At 46.8% G+C, this 19,058-nt stretch overlaps 1 protein-coding gene across 2 annotated transcripts in view; it reads right to left on the bottom strand.

Annotated features, from left to right (window-relative positions):
• The window catches only part of Atg2 (Autophagy-related 2), a 95,577-nt gene that overhangs the window by 56,560 nt on the left and 19,959 nt on the right, over nucleotides 1-19,058 (bottom strand). For both annotated transcript variants that reach the window (XM_089556832.1, XM_089556835.1), the window contains 8 exons: nucleotides 17,251-17,421; nucleotides 12,765-12,861; nucleotides 10,653-10,835; nucleotides 8,892-9,014; nucleotides 5,500-5,532; nucleotides 4,340-4,628; nucleotides 2,462-2,645; nucleotides 612-713 (listed from right to left, as the gene is read on the bottom strand). In XM_089556832.1, the coding sequence (XP_089412958.1) occupies nucleotides 612-713; nucleotides 2,462-2,645; nucleotides 4,340-4,628; nucleotides 5,500-5,532; nucleotides 8,892-9,014; nucleotides 10,653-10,835; nucleotides 12,765-12,861; nucleotides 17,251-17,421 (1,182 nt within the window). The remainder of the gene's footprint in view (nucleotides 1-611; nucleotides 714-2,461; nucleotides 2,646-4,339; nucleotides 4,629-5,499; nucleotides 5,533-8,891; nucleotides 9,015-10,652; nucleotides 10,836-12,764; nucleotides 12,862-17,250; nucleotides 17,422-19,058) is intronic.

Here is a 19,058-nt window from a genome sequence, read left to right on the forward strand (position 1 = left end):
GCAGGCGCCCAAAAGTATCCCTGCCAGGTGTCAGCAGCCACGCTATTCGTGGTGCGTACGTGCCCATCCCGACGGTGCAAGCATGCAAACAACTAGCCACGCAAACAACTGCACAGTGCCACAAGTGACAGATGCTTTATGGACAAAATCCACAAGGGCCGGGGTCAATTGTTAAAGACAAGGCTCAACAGGACTGTCAACAAAGAGAATGGTAACTAAACAAACGCCGGAATCATCACCAGCTGGCTTGCTCGCATCGCTTGCGTCACCCATGTAGTAGCATAATTAAACTAATGCTGGAAAAAGGGTCTGCTTACTTTCGAGAGGTGCTGAAATCGGATATGGAAGGCAAGAAAGTGATAAAACTCTAAGACATGAAACAAATTTGCACAGGAGTAGTATTTAATTAACAAAACACATTCACAGTCGCCTACGACCGGCAACAATAAAACGAGTCTTCTGTTCAGCTTACATAGCCCCAGCAAGTGCTCTATTTTTGGAAGAAAAAGAAAAATTGCAAAAGCTTATTCTCATACTAGCACACCGCAAAGCGAGAATTGGCGTTCGCAAGGAACTTAACACAGCGTGCAAAATGAAGGCCAAAGACGTACCTGCGGTGTCTCTGTGAAGTCGTACTTGAGCCGGAGGAACGGATCAGCCTCTGATGGCCTCTTTCTTTTCTTTGCGTCGTCGCATTCATAATAGCAGATAAGCTGAAAAAGGCAGGATAGAAAAAAATTAACATTACTTGAAAGCCTTAAACACAGGTTACCTCTTCGACCTAGAAGCAGCACTCGCAACACTTAATCCACCACAAATATAGTGGCGCCTATTGAGTAGTTTTCCTTACTTTGCAAAGTCTATTCCATTTAAACACAAGACACAAAAGCCACTCTTTCAGAATCATGCCAAAGAGTAAATGATCGATAAAGCCCTCTGCTTAAAGGAGTCTCACTATGTTTCAAGAAGGAGGGATAATAAAATGAAAATTGGAAGTTATAACTGCCGGATCAATATCCTGAAATATTCGTTTTTTCCGAACACAATAAATGGCTGGAACATGTGGCCAAATAAAGTTCTTACATGTCCGAATTCCCTGGCTGCCTTAGAAAGTGTCAAGCACATCTGATATTTACTGTTCTCGCAGTTGGTTGCGTGGACGCGTAGTACAAGGACATAGCCTAAACTGAAAGTCTGTTAGGGTTTATTTATATGTGCCACTAGTGCTCTTATTGCTTCTTTGTTTTTCCTTTACTATGTTTTGTTTTGTTGCGTTCATGAATTACTTCTGTGCTTAGTGCTTTTGATGTACTGAACCCCCCCAATAGCGCCGTTGGGTGATGTAGGTATATTGAATGAATAAATAAATAAATAAACATTGTAACTCAGAAGCGCACTCACCGCAGATCTCTCAGGTTGCATCATTACATCATTCTCTTATTTACACTTCTCATATACAGTAGCCGACCGATATTTCGGACTCCAATAATTCGGACTAGCGCGATATTTCGGACTTCGCTGAGGAACCGTCGCGCACCTCATAGGAATGTGTACATTTTCACGACCGATATTTCGGACTTTGTGGATTCTGAAAGTTCGAATTTTCGGACTAAAAAAGCCGCCAACAATATTGTGATGATTGTTTTTCAGCCAAAAGTTCATTATTTCGGCCTAATATAGACGCGAGCGGACATCGCTGTCACAACCAACCCGTTTGGCGCCACTGCGAAAGGCAACATCTTATATTTAAAAGGAATTGGACTGGCTTGGATAGGCTTGGCTATTTGTTCTCCACCGTTGCTATTCAAGATAAGATGCTCTCCATTGCCATCGAGATGCCCTACAAAGGGCGCGCGATCGCATGGAAAACGAACGGTATAGCGGAACAGCTGCAGTACCCCCCCCCCCCCCCCCTCTGCGGCACGCGGAGAGGGAGGGGGGTGGTCGGAGGCGCCCGCTTCCGCTCGCGTCTTCCCGTGGGTTACCCATGGGTTAGCTCGGTCTTTGCGAACGTCATTGCCTCATGCAAACTGACTGACTGACTGTTCTTGCTTCGTGCAGCGAGTGCATTCATTCGCCGCAAGACCGCGGCCGCGTCGCACTATCTGGTATCATGATGTAATAGGGTCCGGACATGAAGAAAGCATGGCTATGACTCAGACAGAGTCTAATATTATCGCATGTCGGCCGAACATGGGGAGCGATTATTTTCACTTTTTTGAAAGCTGTTTTTTCGCAGAATTGTTTATTTTTTTAAGTTCACAGATTTTTCGGACTGTTCGATTATTCGGATCATTTTCCGGGTCCCGCCGAGTCCGAAAAATCGGTCGGCGACTGTATACAGGCACCTGTGAATGAAGCTGTACGAACCAAAATCATTTTCCTAACACGTGCAGAATTTTGCTCTCTTGACTAGACAAAAGAACGTGGATATGACGTCACGGCACAGCTCGCTGCTCACCTCGGTGATCTCAGCGTCTCGCAGCGAAGCGCCCTCTGCTTCGTGCCTGGACCGGTGGTCGAACAGGCACTCAATGGCCTCCATCTCCCCAATGGAAAGCTGGGCGTTGACCATACGCGGGGACTGCGACTGCGATTGTGACGACTTCTGCGTGCCTTCTAGCGTCACGGGTGTCCCAGCAATCCTGGGAGACAAAGGCACCCATTGGCACACAGCAGTCTCTCTCTCTCTCGCTCCCCCCCCCCCCCTACCCTCGCTCGCCCCCCCTACACACACACACACACACACACACACACACACACACGCACACACACACACGCACGCACGCGTGCACGCGCGCGCACACACACACACACACACACGCACACCCCTCACTTTTGAGCACCTACAAAAGAAAAGAACCGTATAATAAGCACTTCTAAAGAAGAATGTGACATAACCTTGTAATACCCGTGCCAAACGGACAGATTTAAAGCCATTATGTGCTTACTGCCTTAAGTTTGAATGGCATTCGTGCGGTGCCACACGCGTAAATTTAATGCCATTAGCCTTACTGCCATTCGCAACCTACTGAGTTCGCCACAACTCATTCGCCCGTGCAATGTGTACTCTCATTCCCATTCCAAACGCAGAAAAGCATGCAGCTTTGTTAGTAAAAACTTTCTAACCAGTAGGAAATAGTTAATTTTTAAGCATCTATACCGCATTTTCGATGTGAAGAGTGCCATTTTAACCAGCCTTATTGACAGGTACTCTCGACTTAAGTGCTGACATGCGAGTTTATGGCTACTTTTTCGACTTGTAAAGCAGGAACAGCCGCATTTTCAGGAAAATCGTTTTTACATTACATTCAAACAACATTCCCGATACAGTCAAGCCCACTTATAACAATATTCAAGTGCCATGGAAATACCATTGTTATAACCAATAATTGTTACAACAGGGTTGTGCCGAAAAAAAGAAAAGACGACAAACTTCAGAGCATTTATTGACAGTAAATACCCGGAGGGGTTTGATTGTTCTAATGCCTGTAAAAGCTTGTTAATTCAAACTTCAGGGAACCGGAACAATGTTCACCAATGACCAAAGCACCGCCATCACTGCGCCACCGAGAGCTTCGCGCGCCTCCACGTCACAGGAATCAAGCCGGCTTTCCGGAAGTGATTCTTATGGGAAATTCAAGAAGCATGCAGAACTAAGGGTGCAGTGACAGCTGACAAGAGAAAAACCGCGCTGGCTGCATGCACACACACTGCACCGACTGACTGGGGATACGCATGGCGTGCGTAGCCAATGCAGCAGCTCTCCTGACGCAATGACGCCTGCCTCTTTTGCTTTCGTGGCGTTGCTGCGCCAGCTTAGTCCATTGGTCGGCCCCACATGTGTGCGCTTTTGTGTTGTAAGCATGGTTTTGCTGGTGTGGTTGTAGCATTTCCTTCTTTCTTTTTCTATAATAGTTGACACTCAATTACCAGATTTAATTGTTATAACCAATAATGTGCCTTGACAGCATTGCTATAAGCAGTTTATTTTACCATAGAACACATGGCAAAGCTGATGGTGCAATGACTGACCATTGTTATATCCGATATATTGTTATAACCAGTATTTATACTGTGCTCATTCGGAATGTTTATATTCAGATGAAACTTTTGACTACCTTGCAAGCGTTATCGTCATCGTCACTATCGATAATGGCATTAAATGTGGACGTGTAGCACCAACTCCGAAAATAATGGCATTAACAAACTTAAGGCCTTAAGCATTTACTGCCATTTCTTCTGCGCGTGTGGCACGGGTAGTCACTATGGTGGTGACACAACACCATTTGCCCAAGTGGACGAAATGGGAGAGGGAAAGGCAGACACAATCGCTCACCAGAGGTGGTCCGAGCGGCATATCTTGGGCAGGAGACTGCGCAGGGCCTTCAGGTCCCGCAGGTTCTGCCCCGCGATGGCCCGGAAGAAAGTCTCCGCCTGCGCCTGCATCAGGGCCGACGTCTTGGGCGACGGGCTGGAGGAGGTGGTGCTGGGCATCCGGTGCCAGTTGCTGTTGGCAATGCCCGCCATGTCATCATGCAGCACCACAGCGCACAGGGCACTGCAGTGCATCCGCAGGTGGTACGACTCCAGGGGCACGTCCTCCATGTAGCCCTGTGAAGACCGCCCTGCCACCACAGAAGAACGGTCGGGGTGTAAAACTGCACACCCAAAAGCACCTTCCCTTGGTTCAGGGAGTAAACTGGGTGTAAAACTGCACACCCCAAAGCACCTTCCTTTGATTCAGGGAGTAAACTGGGTGTAAAACTGCACACCTGAAAGCACTTTCCCTTGATTCAGGGTGTAAACTGGGTGTAAAACTGCACACCCGAAAGCACCTTCCCTTGATTCAGGGTGTAAACTGTACACACAGGGTGTAAACTGCACACCCAAAAGCACATTCCACCCCCATTAAAACATGCTTGCACACATTCAAACCGGAGTTTTCACACTAGGGTCCCACAGAATCCTAGTGTCCCTGACAATGCGTAATTTGTGTTCTCGATGCACCCGAATCCAAGTGCACAATGCCTTTGCCTTTTCACAAGCAATGATAGGGCTGGCAAAAAGAGAACAACATACTTCAGCACGCCTACAAGAACCACAAAGCAGTTCCGGTAGCATATAGTGCTATAGCTTGTTTTTGCTGATGTTGCCAGTAAGACAACTACAGAAAGAAAAATCGTGCAAAGCACGTATAGAGGAATGAATTTTCATGCTGGGAAACTGTCCCTAGCGGCCACCACTGCCATATGCTCACGCAGCTGTTGGAACAATGAGATCATTAAAGGGACACTGAGAAGAAACTGAAGTCAGTCTGCATTGACAGATCATCTTCATTCCAACAGCAAAGATACTACTTTCACTTAAAACAGATAAAGTTGCAATAGGGTTCTAATAAAGAGGTTCTAATAAAAGAGCTGTGACATAATGAAAGCAGCATTCAATGATAATTCAACACACCATGCGGATGTTTGAGTACAGTGCCTCTCTACTCACTTTTTCTTTTTGACCTCACCCTCGGCCTCGAGTCTGCGTGAGGTGGAAGGGAGAAAGAAAGCAGAGAATCCAAATTTCAGTTGACATAGTACCGTAAAAACCAGCGTACAATACGAGGTTGTAATTTGGGGGCAGCAAAAACGAAAGAGAAGGTTTTCATCTACGTACAATGCGAGCGAGAAAAGCTCACTGAAAGCATTTTATTTGCGCTACAGTTCGAGCTTGCCTCGGTGACTCGATGGTCATTCACGAGGAGAGTTCGATATCCTGCATTTCTTGAAAGCACAACCGACGAACTCCTCGGGAATGCCCACCTATGCGTCCGCAATCCAACTACAGGGCATGGCAGGCTCTAACAGCAGGCTCTCCCTCATCTAGTCCATGAAGCAGCGTTTGATGTGGTGTTGATGCTTTCGGCAGCTACGATTACTCTCCATTTAAAAGCAGCTAAGTACTGCTTTTGCAGTCCCGAGATCGCGTGAGGTGCGATCGTCCTGGTTCCGAGAGCATAGGAATCACTAGATAAGTGTGGTGTATTGGTATCGAAATCAAAACCATCGAAACAGTCAACCGACACCATCACTACGATAGCGCCCCCTCTCACTGGAAGCCTGGTGGTGACAGTGCTGAATAATAACCAGACTGGAACCCAGAATCTTGGCTGAAAATTATCTGAACCCGCACGTAATATGGGGTGGAAATTTGACAGGCTAAAATGTGGAGAAAAAAAAAAACCTCGTATTATGAGCAGGTTTTTACGGTATATCACCAGCAGGGAAATGACTGAATGGCTAGGCCTACAGAAAACCATGAGGGATGGTTAGCAAGAAATTCACAATGGCAAGCAAACAACACGCTGCATACGGTGTTTCACCTAAGACGTTCGGCAATTTTTACAAATAGGCATTCTGTGTTAGAAGAGTTATTTTTCCGGCATAGCATTGTTGGCGGTGCAGCACATGAGAATACAGCTAAGACGTGCTAACTAGTAGGCTTGTTAACTAATACTGAGTAGTTAACTTTTTAAATATTTACACGCCAGCGTTATGGCTCCCACTCTGCAGAAAATCCGGTGTCACCGGTGTCGCCGTTGTGCGCGAAAAATCCCCGGAGAGGCAACCTAGGTGGGGGACCTAGGTCATGTGACCTAAATCATGTGGCGTGACTAATACATTTTCATTTTTGAATGCGCCCACGGGCATGCCCCTTTTGTTTTTTTCCTGACATGTGCTATGGGGAAGGGGGGGGGGGCGTTTACGTTCGAGTCGACTTACAATCGTGTGTAAATACGGTTGTGCCACAATACATGCGCTTTCAAGAAGCTTGCAGGCAAAGTAACCCCTCCAGTGCACGTAATTCACCATAATAGGCAAAATCTGTTGAGCCACAGTGGCAAGGATAACAGAGGGCATTTTCAAAATTCTAAAAACTGATATGGATATTACAGTCGACGACCGATTTTTCGGACTCTCTAGGGACCGCGAAAACGACCGAAAAATCGGGCAGTCCGGAAAATCAAATTTCACCGAAAAAATCACGAACTTATTACCACTATGCCGGAGAAAGCGGCCAATTGTATTGCACACATTCTAAAGCTCCTCATGACTATATTTCGCCGCGCGAAATACCGTATAAACGCGTATAAGGGCCGCACTTTTTTTTTTTCCAGATTCGAGGGCCAATTTTCGGGGTGCGGCCCATACACGCGATATGCAAAAAAAAAAAAAAAATTAAGTAAAAACACAGCAACCAGGGAATGAGCGACATTTATTCTATGTTCAATCGTCACTCGCGAAGTATTTAGACTTCTGAGCTGGTGCTGCGCTCTGGTGCACGCTCATGCCAAAAGAAGCCGCGCAGCATGTCCGCTGTCAACGCGTAGCCGTTGTTCCGAAATTCCATCACATAGAGGAGCAGCTCTTCTTCCAGTTCAGGAAACTCGCACGGCTTGACTCGGAAAGCGCGCTTTTTGCAGCTTGTGTTTCTCTTTTGGTTGCACCATCATCGGACGCACTTCTCGGCCACGTCGAATTTCCCGCCCGCCGCACGCTTACCGACCGCGTTCGAGAGGTAACTCCCAGCCGTGTAGCTTAAGGTGCTTGCCCATCGCGCTAAAACTGTGAAGCTCGGCGGCGGCACGCGAAAGCCACTATCACGGCGAACGCGCTAACACGCATGCTGACACGCCACGAAAGGCTGGAGCTGGCGATAATGATGCCGATGTGAACAGCGGAAAATCGCGACCGAGAAAAATGTTCATGATAATGATCACGGCGCCATCCATAGACTGGCACTTGGAAGCTCCGGTGCGCGCGCGTGGCCTCCGCGAACGGCGCAGCGCTGGAGCAGATCGCGGCCGCGATAAGATCCGGCGGCGCGCCCGAAGCGCGCTTCGATCACGGAGGCCACGGCGTGCGCGTAATCTCCGGAGCGATCGTATTCGCGTTCCGTGTTCGGGACTAAAGACTCGGCACAGATGAGTTCCGTGAACTCAGACTACGATTCAAGTTCGTGCGGCGGAAGACATTCAAGGACAGTACGAATTCGAAAACACGCGAGCGCAATGTGCCGGCTCGCGCAGAATTTCAGCGTCGCAAGGCTCCCTTTAAGCTTGAATTTTGGTTTGTTTGATCAAGTTTTCGATATCTCCTGCAGTCTGAATTAATGAGGTTCCACTGTACACATTATATGGCGGCTTGGGTATTGGCAGCGAGTGCGAACGAGGTCCGAAAAATCGAGTGGTCAGTTGCGGTGCGTCCGAAATTTCAAGCGCTTTTACACATTGGCTCTATGGGCCATGTCACGGTGCCGCGAAAAAGTCCGAATAATCAAGCATGTCCGAAAAATAAGGCGTCCGAATTTTCGGTCGTCGACTGTACTTACGATGGGCTACACGCCTCTCAATAAACAAGGAGACTAACAGAGATTAGTTTGGGCAGAAAAAAATAAAGCACCCTGGCCGCACTGCCGATTGGCACAACAGGCTAAGGAGAAAAACACTAAAAATTTTTAAAAACCTAACTATTCAATGTTACTTAACCAGCCTACCAGGTTAGCATGTCTTAGCTGAATGCTGATGTGCTACACCACTGACAATGTTATGCCAAAAAAAGCACTTTTCTAACTCAAGAAGCCTAAATGTAAAAATTGCCGAACACCTTAGGTGAAACATTCAGCAGATTTTTATAGCTGCACTTACAGCTGCAAGAACCGCACTTGTTCACATCCCATCCATTTGTTCTTACAGCTCGCACTATTACAGTACTGCGTTGCTAAACATCTCACTACCCATAAAAGTGAATATAACCAAACTCGCAGCCAACACTGGACAACAAAAAGGTATTTGAAATAAGCAAATGCTCGAAGAAATCAGGATGTCACAAGCTACTCACAAGCACTGTGGGTGCTGCTCGTCACAGAGGAGTCCATGTCCGAAGACGCTACGCTGCCACTCTCAAAGAAGGCCCGCTGCTGCGTCATCGGCACATACTCTTCCTCTGGTTCCGAGAAACAGGCTGCGGTGACAACAGATAGGAAAGAGAACAGACATCAAAGAACACACAAATTTTTTCACCCCAAAGCTATGTCTGAGCTGCAAAAAATGCCGTCGCAGAAGGCCCTGGAGTCATTTTCGGACACATGGAGTTCGTTAGCATCAACCAAAGTATCAGTACACAGGACTTCTTTGCACTCTGCCAACACTGAGATGAAGTCACCACAGCCGCTCAGGCCATGCCAAGGACAAAAAAAAAAAGAAGTTTATGCCACCACAAGAACTGGTACAAGGTCCAAATGCTAAAAAAGAACATCGACACCATGTTGTCACTGAATCGCAAAAATACCAAGCTCTGGTACAGAAAAAACACCAGTACATGCAAGGAAGGGCTGGCATCACTACCAATTTGCCTCACAAAAAAAAAAGGAGAGGCCCATTTTTCCACAATTCTTTTATTTTTATCCATTTCTTTCACCCTCTCTATACTTCGTCTCACAAGATGTTTGCAGCACTACGGAAGGTAGAGCTCTCTCGTCCAATCAGGGCTGCAGAAACGCAGAAAATAGTCCCTCGAATATTTGAGGAGTATATGACTATTAATCAAAACAATAAGCATTGAAACTAAAAACATGATTTGGACAGGTATATTTAAATGGTATGGAGTGTTTCAATCACTGGTGAAATTACCAGACGGACACAGCTCTGCGGAGGCCTGCTGCGAGGTAGTGATGCGTCGCCACTTTCCAACATGGCGTCGGTCGAGTCTGTTGTGTCTCCTGTGTGCTCTACACCGACAGTGCGCTGTTTCCCCAAGCAGGTGAAGCAGATGGCTTTAAATGTTCTTGAAGCGCTTCGCGTCGAGTGTGGGGGCAGTTGGAGTACAAATGCGCTCATCAAGAGGACGGCAAAACTCACGCAGGTGAGCGAGCGAACGCTTTACAAGTGGACAACGGAGACGTTGAACGCGGGCCGAGTGTTGTTGAACGCGGGCCGTTTAACGTGCGTTGCCTCTCGCGCAGCACATGGGCTTGTTTTGCATTTCGCCACCATCGACACTCGGCTGCCTCGGCACGCTGGAGTAAATAAATTTATATGCACATGACACGATTACTGAAATTTATTGCGACGCGACAACAGAGGAACTGATGAGAACAGGTTGCGACAAAAAAAAAAGTGGGGCTAGTCCCTTTGGAACGGGCGTCCGCCTGTCCAAAAACAAACCAAAAAAAGAATAAAAAGACATCAAGCGCCACCTGCTATAGGCAGAAAGAAGCCACCTGGACATCAGGTGGATCGAGCCACCGGCGCGTAGGAACACACTAATGTAGTGCGCGCCATCCTGATTGGACGAGAGAGCTGTACCTTTCGTAGTGCTGCAAACAGCTTGTGAGACGGAGTATATGCTTCTGGTCAACCCCACCACTGATGCCAGAGCAGCAACAAAGAACAACTAGCCATCAGTTCTGACATCACATCTAGAAGCTGCCAATGAAAGAGTGTCAAAATAAAGAATCCGCTTAAGAATCACAGCAATATACACCTGCTGCTCACAGAGTGAATAAGAGCATGGCAATTTGGAAACAAACCACAGCGAGCAGTACGTCCAACCGACACTTCCGTGGAAGACGTTGCCCCGTCAAATGTGCAGCCCACTTACCAGCGGAGCTGGTCGACCAGCCCGTGTTGAGACCCAGGCCCCGTGAGGGCTGTGTCTTCCTGTTGAGCAACTGCTGCTGCAGGTCCTGCTCGACGATCGCGAAGTGGTGTGGCTCCATGGGCTTGCACTTGTTGTAGTGCTGGCCATGCAGGTTGCCAGACAAAGAAGGATCACTCCCGGAAGCTGTTCGCGAGAGAGAGAGAGAAAAGAATCGATTCTCTTGACACCCAGTTGTGCTACACGTAGGTGCTCAATTTGTTTGCTTTTTTCTTTTTTTCTTTTTTTTTTCCAAAAGGGGGAGAGCAGGAATGCATAAAATTAACTGTTACACAGTGTCCCAGAGTAGCGGCTTTCAAACCAGATTCCGCTAAACACTTCAGTCTCTTGGAGTGCTCTTTGGTCACCCCAAGCAGCGAAGTTCGGAGGTCGTAGGTTCGGATCCCATTGGTGGCATATGCTTGTTGTTTTAACTCCTGCTTACTAATCGGTTATTTAATAAAAAGAAAAATCATAATTGTTCTATTCATATCCCACTGATGAATAGGAACAAAAAAAAATATCCCCCAAGCTCCTTGGTTTCTGTGACTGTTTGGTTTTCGTCATGTATGTCATAATGAGCCCTTCTATTCCTTTCCCTTGTCTGCTCATGATGTCATCAGCTAGCTTGACAGAAGGGTTACAAAAGCTACCCTGTTTACCTAAAGAAACCCACAGCTATTAATAAACACGCAGATAAAAAGCAAGGTTCAGTTCCCTCAAAAAGAAAAAAAACATCGAAAAAAGCCATTGAAAAAACCAAAGAAAAGCCATTGAAGAAAAACCACTGAGGACCCACTGAAGAGCAAGGTTCTGGGCTAGCTAGTAATGCCTTTAAGGGGGGACACTGGTCTTGAAAAAAAAATTTTTATTAATGAAGTCACAGTTACAAAATCTTCAGGGAATATGTATTTTTGTGTGCTGATTCTAAGTAAGCCATTAATTTCATGTAAAACAATTCCTTGAGCACTTATGCACTTTTTATGCTAGTACTTTGCGGAGAGTTTTGAAGAAAATTTGCTGCGGGAAACTCGCTGAAATGTATGCCATTGGGTTCTCTTGATACCAAGGAATACAATAAGGGTGAAATTGTCTTCCTGCCTATCATAGAACTTAAGTTATAGAGTTTTGAAGTTGTCGCTTCAGAAATGAGAAGGAAAATGCGTATTCCTGTTTCTGAAGTGGCAGCTTCAGTACCCTATTACTCAAGTTCTATGAGAGCCAGGATGATAATTTTACCCTTATTGTATTCCTTGGTGTCAAGAGAACCCAGTGGCATACATTTCAGCGAGTTTCCTGCAGCAAATTTTCTTCAAAACTCTCCGCAAAATACTTGCATAAAAAGTGCATAAGTGCTCAAGGAATTGTTTTACATGAAATTAAATGACATATCTAGAATCAGCGCACAAAAATACATGTGCCCTGAAAATTTCATAACTATGACTAAATAAAATTTTCTTTTCAAGACCAGTGTCCCCCCTTAAAAGGAAGAAACAGCGCAAAGAAACGACACACACACGAGCACTGACTCACAACTGAGCCAATTATGAGTCAGCGCTCGTGTGTGTGTGTAGTTTCTTCATATGTCCGTGTTGCTTCGCGCTGTATCTTCCTTCTAGACCCACTTAAGTTGGCCTGTACCAATAGACTACTCCATTCTAATGACAAAGACCCTACTTTCACTAAAAATACAACTTTTCAAGTTAGAAAAGGCAAAAAAAATTAAGGATGTCAGCATCACCAGCCTACACCACAAACTGCAACACATCCACGCAGTTTTTTCGGCACGAATCTCAGAGGCTAGGCTACAGCACCATTCACTCCCAAATGATGAACACTGAGCCCTTTTCAGTGTAGACGTCACGGGTTCGAATCAAGTGGTGGGCAAATGCTCGCCAGCAAATCCAATTTTCGTCTCATCAACACTGCCGGAAAGAGCCCTGGATTAAATTTTTACTATAAAAATAAAAACACGAAGCTGTCCTCAGTGTCTCTATAAAGTGGCGGACCAATAATGTAACCCTCCTTCAACAAGTGCACAGCGCAGTTATGCGGCGACACTAAAAGTGCACTCACTGGGGCTCAGGAACTCTTGTGCCACTTTGATGAGCAAGTGGATCAGCCTTGGACGGAGAAACAATGCCATATGGCCGAGGTTAACGTCAAAGTCAACCTGGTGGAGAAAGAGAGAAACATGCAACACACAAAAAGCAACCATGTACAATAAAAACTGATTAATCCGAAAATCCAGACAACTCAAACTGCCGGCGCGGTCCCAGCCAGCATCCATGTAAGCTTATGATGTCACATGCTTGCTAATTCGGACGCTACGAGTCTCGCACCGTTTAATTGGGCTCCAGAAGGGAGGCTGTGTCCACGCATGGATGGCGTGGCAAGCGATCGTCCAAACTGTCCGATTCAAACCCAAATTCCATGCTGCAGAGTTGTTCGCGCACCTCTGACATAAGCGCAACGGCAGGCGTGACGATGAATGGATGTCTCCATCTCACTACAGTCACGCTACACAGTTTCGGTTTCACTTTTCTGAGCTTTGAGCGGGGACACACTAGCCAGTCGACCGAGCCCAGCCGCGCATCGTTCGGGGGCTGATTGGCCCGTTTTAGTAGTCTTGTCTATCCCCGTTATAATGTCTCGCCGCTCCGGCGCCGCTGAGTATTTACGTCCACGTGATTCTTCTATTCTTGCAGCGCGCCAAATCTGCGCACTTGTCACGTGCTGTTCACAGTTCATGTAGTGAAGCCTCCTTACACGTGACGCTGCCGCTTGTGAGACATGCGAAGCAGTAGTGGTGGAGCTCCACTGCCAAAAATAGTCACTCACGCCAGTCTCACCTCAAAAACAAGCAACCATTGCCCAGACTTTCATCAAATAAATTTACCGTGATGCAAGCGGTTCTTGTTGGTTTCTTAGGGGTCGTTGGATAATTCGAACCTTTTGATAATTCGAACATTTCTTTCGGTCCCTCAAAGTTTGAATTAATGAGCTTTTACTGCATACGCATATTCAGAACCCGAGAAATTGTCTCCCACTGAAAAGAAACAAGAAAACTTATTTCTCATCGCTGCACTCCCTATAGAAAAACCACCACAGGCAATTACGAACCTCGGCGGCTCTTGATGACCGTCAAATTTCTTTCATGGAAGCCCAAGCACTAACATGCATGTGCTTTGTCCACGTGATTGCGATCAACCACACGGGGAAAGCGCTGGTTCATTTCTGTGACAAGCGTGAGATCATGCATGTCAAGCTAGCGAGAGCTGTTTATAAATGCCACGATTTTTGACCATCTGTTTCGAGGAACAGGAAAATCTCGCAAATTTTCAGCTATTCATTTGATACTTCGAGCACAAAACCCACGGTGCAACTGAAATCTAATGGCAGATTCTGTTCACTAACTATTTGAAATATGGAATATTTCCACACTTCTACTTTCTGCGAAAATGTTGTGGAAGGACCGCGGAGCCAACATGTGAAAGCATAAGCTTCAATTTCAGTTTCATTCTTGCCCAAGTTTTGCAGTGACCATTAGGCACGAATGTGGAGCAAAAGCAAGTGAAAACTATTATGTAGCGGCATGCACACCTCAAACCTGGTTAAAAAGGGAATAAACGGGATATAGAATAAAAAAGGGAGTAAGCCGTCCTCTAGCGCACTTTTATAAAAGAGAGAACTGCTTACTCCCTTTTTACACCTTTTTGTTCAGTGTGTAGCCCGATTTGCCATTTGGCGCAGTTTGGTGTAACTGTCGCAGCAGTTCTAAAAGGGGAGTGCAATAGAAGACGGCTTACTCCCTTTTCACTCCTTTCTGCTTACAGTGTAGCACGATTTGCTATTTGGTGCAGTTTGGTGTAACTGTCGCAGCAGTTCTAAAAGGGGAGTGCACTAGAAGACGGCTTACTCCCTTTTCACTCCTTTCTGCTTACAGTGTAGCACGATTTGCTATTTGGTGCAGTTTGGTGTAACTGTCGCAGCAGTTCTAAAAGGGGAGTGCACTAGAAGACGGCTTACTCCCTTTTCACTCCTTTCTGCTTACAGTGTAGCACGATTTGCCATTTGGTGCAGTTTGGTGTAACTGTCGCAGCAGTTCTAAAAGGGGAGTGCACTAGAAGACGGCTTACTCCCTTTTCACTCCTTTCTGCTTACAGTGTAGCACGATTTGCCATTTGGTGCAGTTTGGTGTAACTGTTGCAGCAGTTCTAAAAGGGGAGTGCACTAGAAGACGGCTTACTCCCTTTTCACTCCTTTCTGCTTACAGTGTAGCACGATTTGCTATTTGGTGCAGTTTGGTGTAACTGTCGCAGCAGTTCTAAAAGGGGAGTGCACTAGAAGACGGCTTACTCCCTTTTCACTCCTTTCTGCTTACAGTGTAGCACGATTTGCCATTTGGTGCAGTTTGGTGTAACTGTCGCAGCAGTTCTAAAAGGGGAGTGCACTAGAAGACAGCTTACTCCCTTTTCACTCCTTTCTGCTTACAGTGTAGCACGATTTGCCATTTGGTGCAGTTTGGTGTAACTGTCGCAGCAGTTCTAAAAGGGGAGTGCACTAGAAGACGGCTTACTCCCTTTTCACTCCTTTCTGCTTACAGTGTAGCACGATTTGCTATTTGGTGCAGTTTGGTGTAACTGTCGCAGCAGTTCTAAAAGGGGAGTGCACTAGAAGACAGCTTACTCCCTTTTCACTCCTTTCTGCTTACAGTGTAGCACGATTTGCCATTTGGTGCAGTTTGGTGTAACTGTCGCAGCAGTTCTAAAAGGGGAGTGCACTAGAAGACAGCTTACTCCCTTTTCACTCCTTTCTGCTTACAGTGTAGCACGATTTGCTATTTGGTGCAGTTTGGTGTAACTGTCGCAGCAGTTCTAAAAGGGGAGTGCACTAGAAGACAGCTTACTCCCTTTTCACTCCTTTCTGCTTACAGTGTAGCACGATTTGCGATTTGGTGCAGTTTGGTGTAACTGTCGCAGCAGTTCTAAAAGGGGAGTGCACTAGAAGACGGCTTACTCCCTTTTCACTCCTTTCTGCTTACAGTGTAGCACGATTTGCCATTTGGTGCAGTTTGGTGTAACTGTCGCAGCAGTTCTAAAAGGGGAGTGCACTAGAAGACGGCTTACTCCCTTTTCACTCCTTTCTGCTTACAGTGTAGCACGATTTGCTATTTGGTGCAGTTTGGTGTAACTGTCGCAGCAGTTCTAAAAGGGGAGTGCACTAGAAGACGGCTTACTCCCTTTTCACTACTTTCTGCTTACCGTGTAGCACGATTTGCCATTTGGTGCAGTTTAGTGTAACTGTCGCAGCAGTTCTAAAAGGGGAGTGCACTAGAAGACAGCTTACTCCCTTTTCACTCCTTTCTGCTTACAGTGTAGCACGATTTGCCATTTGGTGCAGTTTGGTGTAACTGTCGCAGCAGTTCTAAAAGGGGAGTGCACTAGAAGACAGCTTACTCCCTTTTCACTCCTTTCTGCTTACAGTGTAGCACGATTTGCTATTTGGTGCAGTTTGGTGTAACTGTCGCAGCAGTTCTAAAAGGGGAGTGCACTAGAAGACAGCTTACTCCCTTTTCACTCCTTTCTGCTTACAGTGTAGCACGATTTGCTATTTGGTGCAGTTTGGTGTAACTGTCGCAGCAGTTCTAAAAGGGGAGTGCACTAGAAGACGGCTTACTCCCTTTTCACTACTTTCTGCTTACAGTGTAGCACGATTTGCCATTTGGTGCAGTTTAGTGTAACTGTCGCAGCAGTTCTAAAAGGGGAGTGCACTAGAAGACGGCTTACTCCCTTTTCACTCCTTTCTGCTTACAGTGTAGCACGATTTGCTATTTGGTGCAGTTTGGTGTAACTGTCGCAGCAGTTCTAAAAGGGGAGTGCACTAGAAGACGGCTTACTCCCTTTTCACTACTTTCTGCTTACCGTGTAGCACGATTTGCCATTTGGTGCAGTTTAGTGTAACTGTCGCAGCAGTTCTAAAAGGGGAGTGCACTAGAAGACAGCTTACTCCCTTTTCACTCCTTTCTGCTTACAGTGTAGCACGATTTGCCATTTGGTGCAGTTTGGTGTAACTGTCGCAGCAGTTCTAAAAGGGGAGTGCACTAGAAGACGGCTTACTCCCTTTTCACTCCTTTCTGCTTACAGTGTAGCACGATTTGCTATTTGGTGCAGTTTGGTGTAACTGTCGCAGCAGTTCTAAAAGGGGAGTGCACTAGAAGACGGCTTACTCCCTTTTCACTCCTTTCTGCTTACAGTGTAGCACGATTTGCTATTTGGTGTAGTTTGGTGCAACTGACGAAGTAGTAGTTCTACCGCTGACCATGTAAATGCATTTTCGTCTACTCGCGGTGGGTGCAAGAACCCCATTTTCCCACAAAGCATTGCGCCATAAAGAAGCCAAGCACGGGCCGAGGGAAAGCTTGCGCTCACTGAAAAACCGGTGTGAAGCCATGGCGGCACTCGGAATCAAACGCCACACCTCACGGTGGAAGCTCGAACTGCCAGACCACCACTGATAAATTGCAGCTGAGAAAGCAATGCAACCAAATGGCGCGGCTCACCCCAGATCCTTCCACAGAGTCGTCCTGCTTCAACCGTATCCTGAGCTCCTGCTGACCCATCAGCTGACAGATGAGTATGGGCTCCGTGGGGGCCTCTGCAGGTGGTGGCTGGTGGGTCGGGGCGAGCGGCGGCGAGGCACCAGCACAACCCGCCATCATCTCCTGGGGCTCCTGCGACACACCACAAGCCATCCTGCCAACACCACTCGTGGCCAGGCACTACACACACACACACAAGGCACATAGATGAGGCGAGCAACATACACAATAAATGAACTCCGGTAGTTACTCCTCACTTGTGCCGAGATAACCTCAGGTCCATTAGAGTACTAACTTGAAAACACTCCAAGTTCCCAGACAGCGCACACTGCAAAAACTTTACAATCGAACTTTGATATAACGAATATCAATTCAACAAAATTCGTGAAGTAACACATTTTTTTTGGTTTCCCGATATTTTATACTGCCAAAGAAAGTCAAGCCAGAGCCAACAGTTGCACCATGCTGTGAATTAAAATGCTGCGGCTTTCGCGGAGTTGAAATGCAATAAAACCTCATGAATTCAACGCCCTCGTTGATTCAGAAATTCGGACTGCCACGGCATTCCCGCCCAAACCCCGTCTGCAGGGCCCTGCACCGGTTAATTCAAGACAGCTCCTGGAGCAGTGCCGAGTCGAGGTATAAACTGCTTGGCTAGCAACCATCCAAACATCCATCCTCAGGCCTGAACTGCACTGCACAGTGCACGTCTGGCATGCAGGAAATGGCAGGCATGACAACAATAGGATGGCACCCAACGCCAGGCCAACAAAAAGCCCAGCCGCGCAGCTTCGTTTTCGGTGTTTTGCCACCACGCCGACAACTGCGCATCAGCCAGCCAGGTAGCTGAGTCCGGACGCACGCCATTTACATAGAGGGTCCATGGCCGATAAGAGCACTACCGTATTTACTCGAATCTAGGCCGGCCACGATTCTAAGCCAACACCCGAAAGTTGAAGGCCACAGAAAAAAAAAAAAACTTACCTCGATTGTAGGCCGGCCGAAAAAACAACTGCGAACAAGAGGTACAGCACGCAAACGACATTTATTGCCAGGAAATAAGCAGTAATTTACCCTAACGAGCAAAGTATTTTGTTCCTTTTTTTTCGCTAACGCCTCCACTTCCGTGGTCACTGGAAGTGCCGCTGACCTCTGCGTCTTCACAAACTCGGCCACAGCTACCTCCACTTCTGGATGGCGGCCTTTCTTGGGGCCCGTGAAAGCCGTTCTCGTTGCCGCGCAAGCAAAAATTTCGTTACGCTGCCCCCTCCAACGGCGAACATTCTTCTCATCCACGCCGAAGTCCCGCCCGGCTTGAAGATTTGACGACTGCTCTGCAGCGAGTATAACTTTCCGCTTGAAGGCGGCACTATAATGGCACCGCCTGTTTGGTGCCATGGTGTTGGTGATAAAAACCACGTACGAAAACTTCACTGCTGCGAATGTGCTCACGCCACCGCACGAGAACAGAACAAGGCCAAAATGGCAGCCAGTGCTCATGTGTGCTTTGATCAGTATCGGCTATGGATAGCAACAGCTACAGTGCTGTCTTTCGTTGGCGTTTTGTGGGGGCGCCACCTGCGTGCTACATTTATTCATATTTTACTAATACGAAACCTCGAAACGAAATCCTCGAATCTAAGCCGACATAAGAGTTCTACATCTCGTTTTTTTGAAAAAACTATCGGCCCAGATTCGAATAAATACGGTACTTAACTTGTCGCTATTCCTCTCCCTTTTCGAAGCATCATGCCAATTCGGCACCGATT

This window comes from Amblyomma mixtum, chromosome 8 (assembly GCF_055824585.1).
Source record: "Amblyomma mixtum isolate Tamu chromosome 8, ASM5582458v1, whole genome shotgun sequence".
NCBI lineage: Eukaryota > Metazoa > Arthropoda > Arachnida > Ixodida > Ixodidae > Amblyomma > Amblyomma mixtum.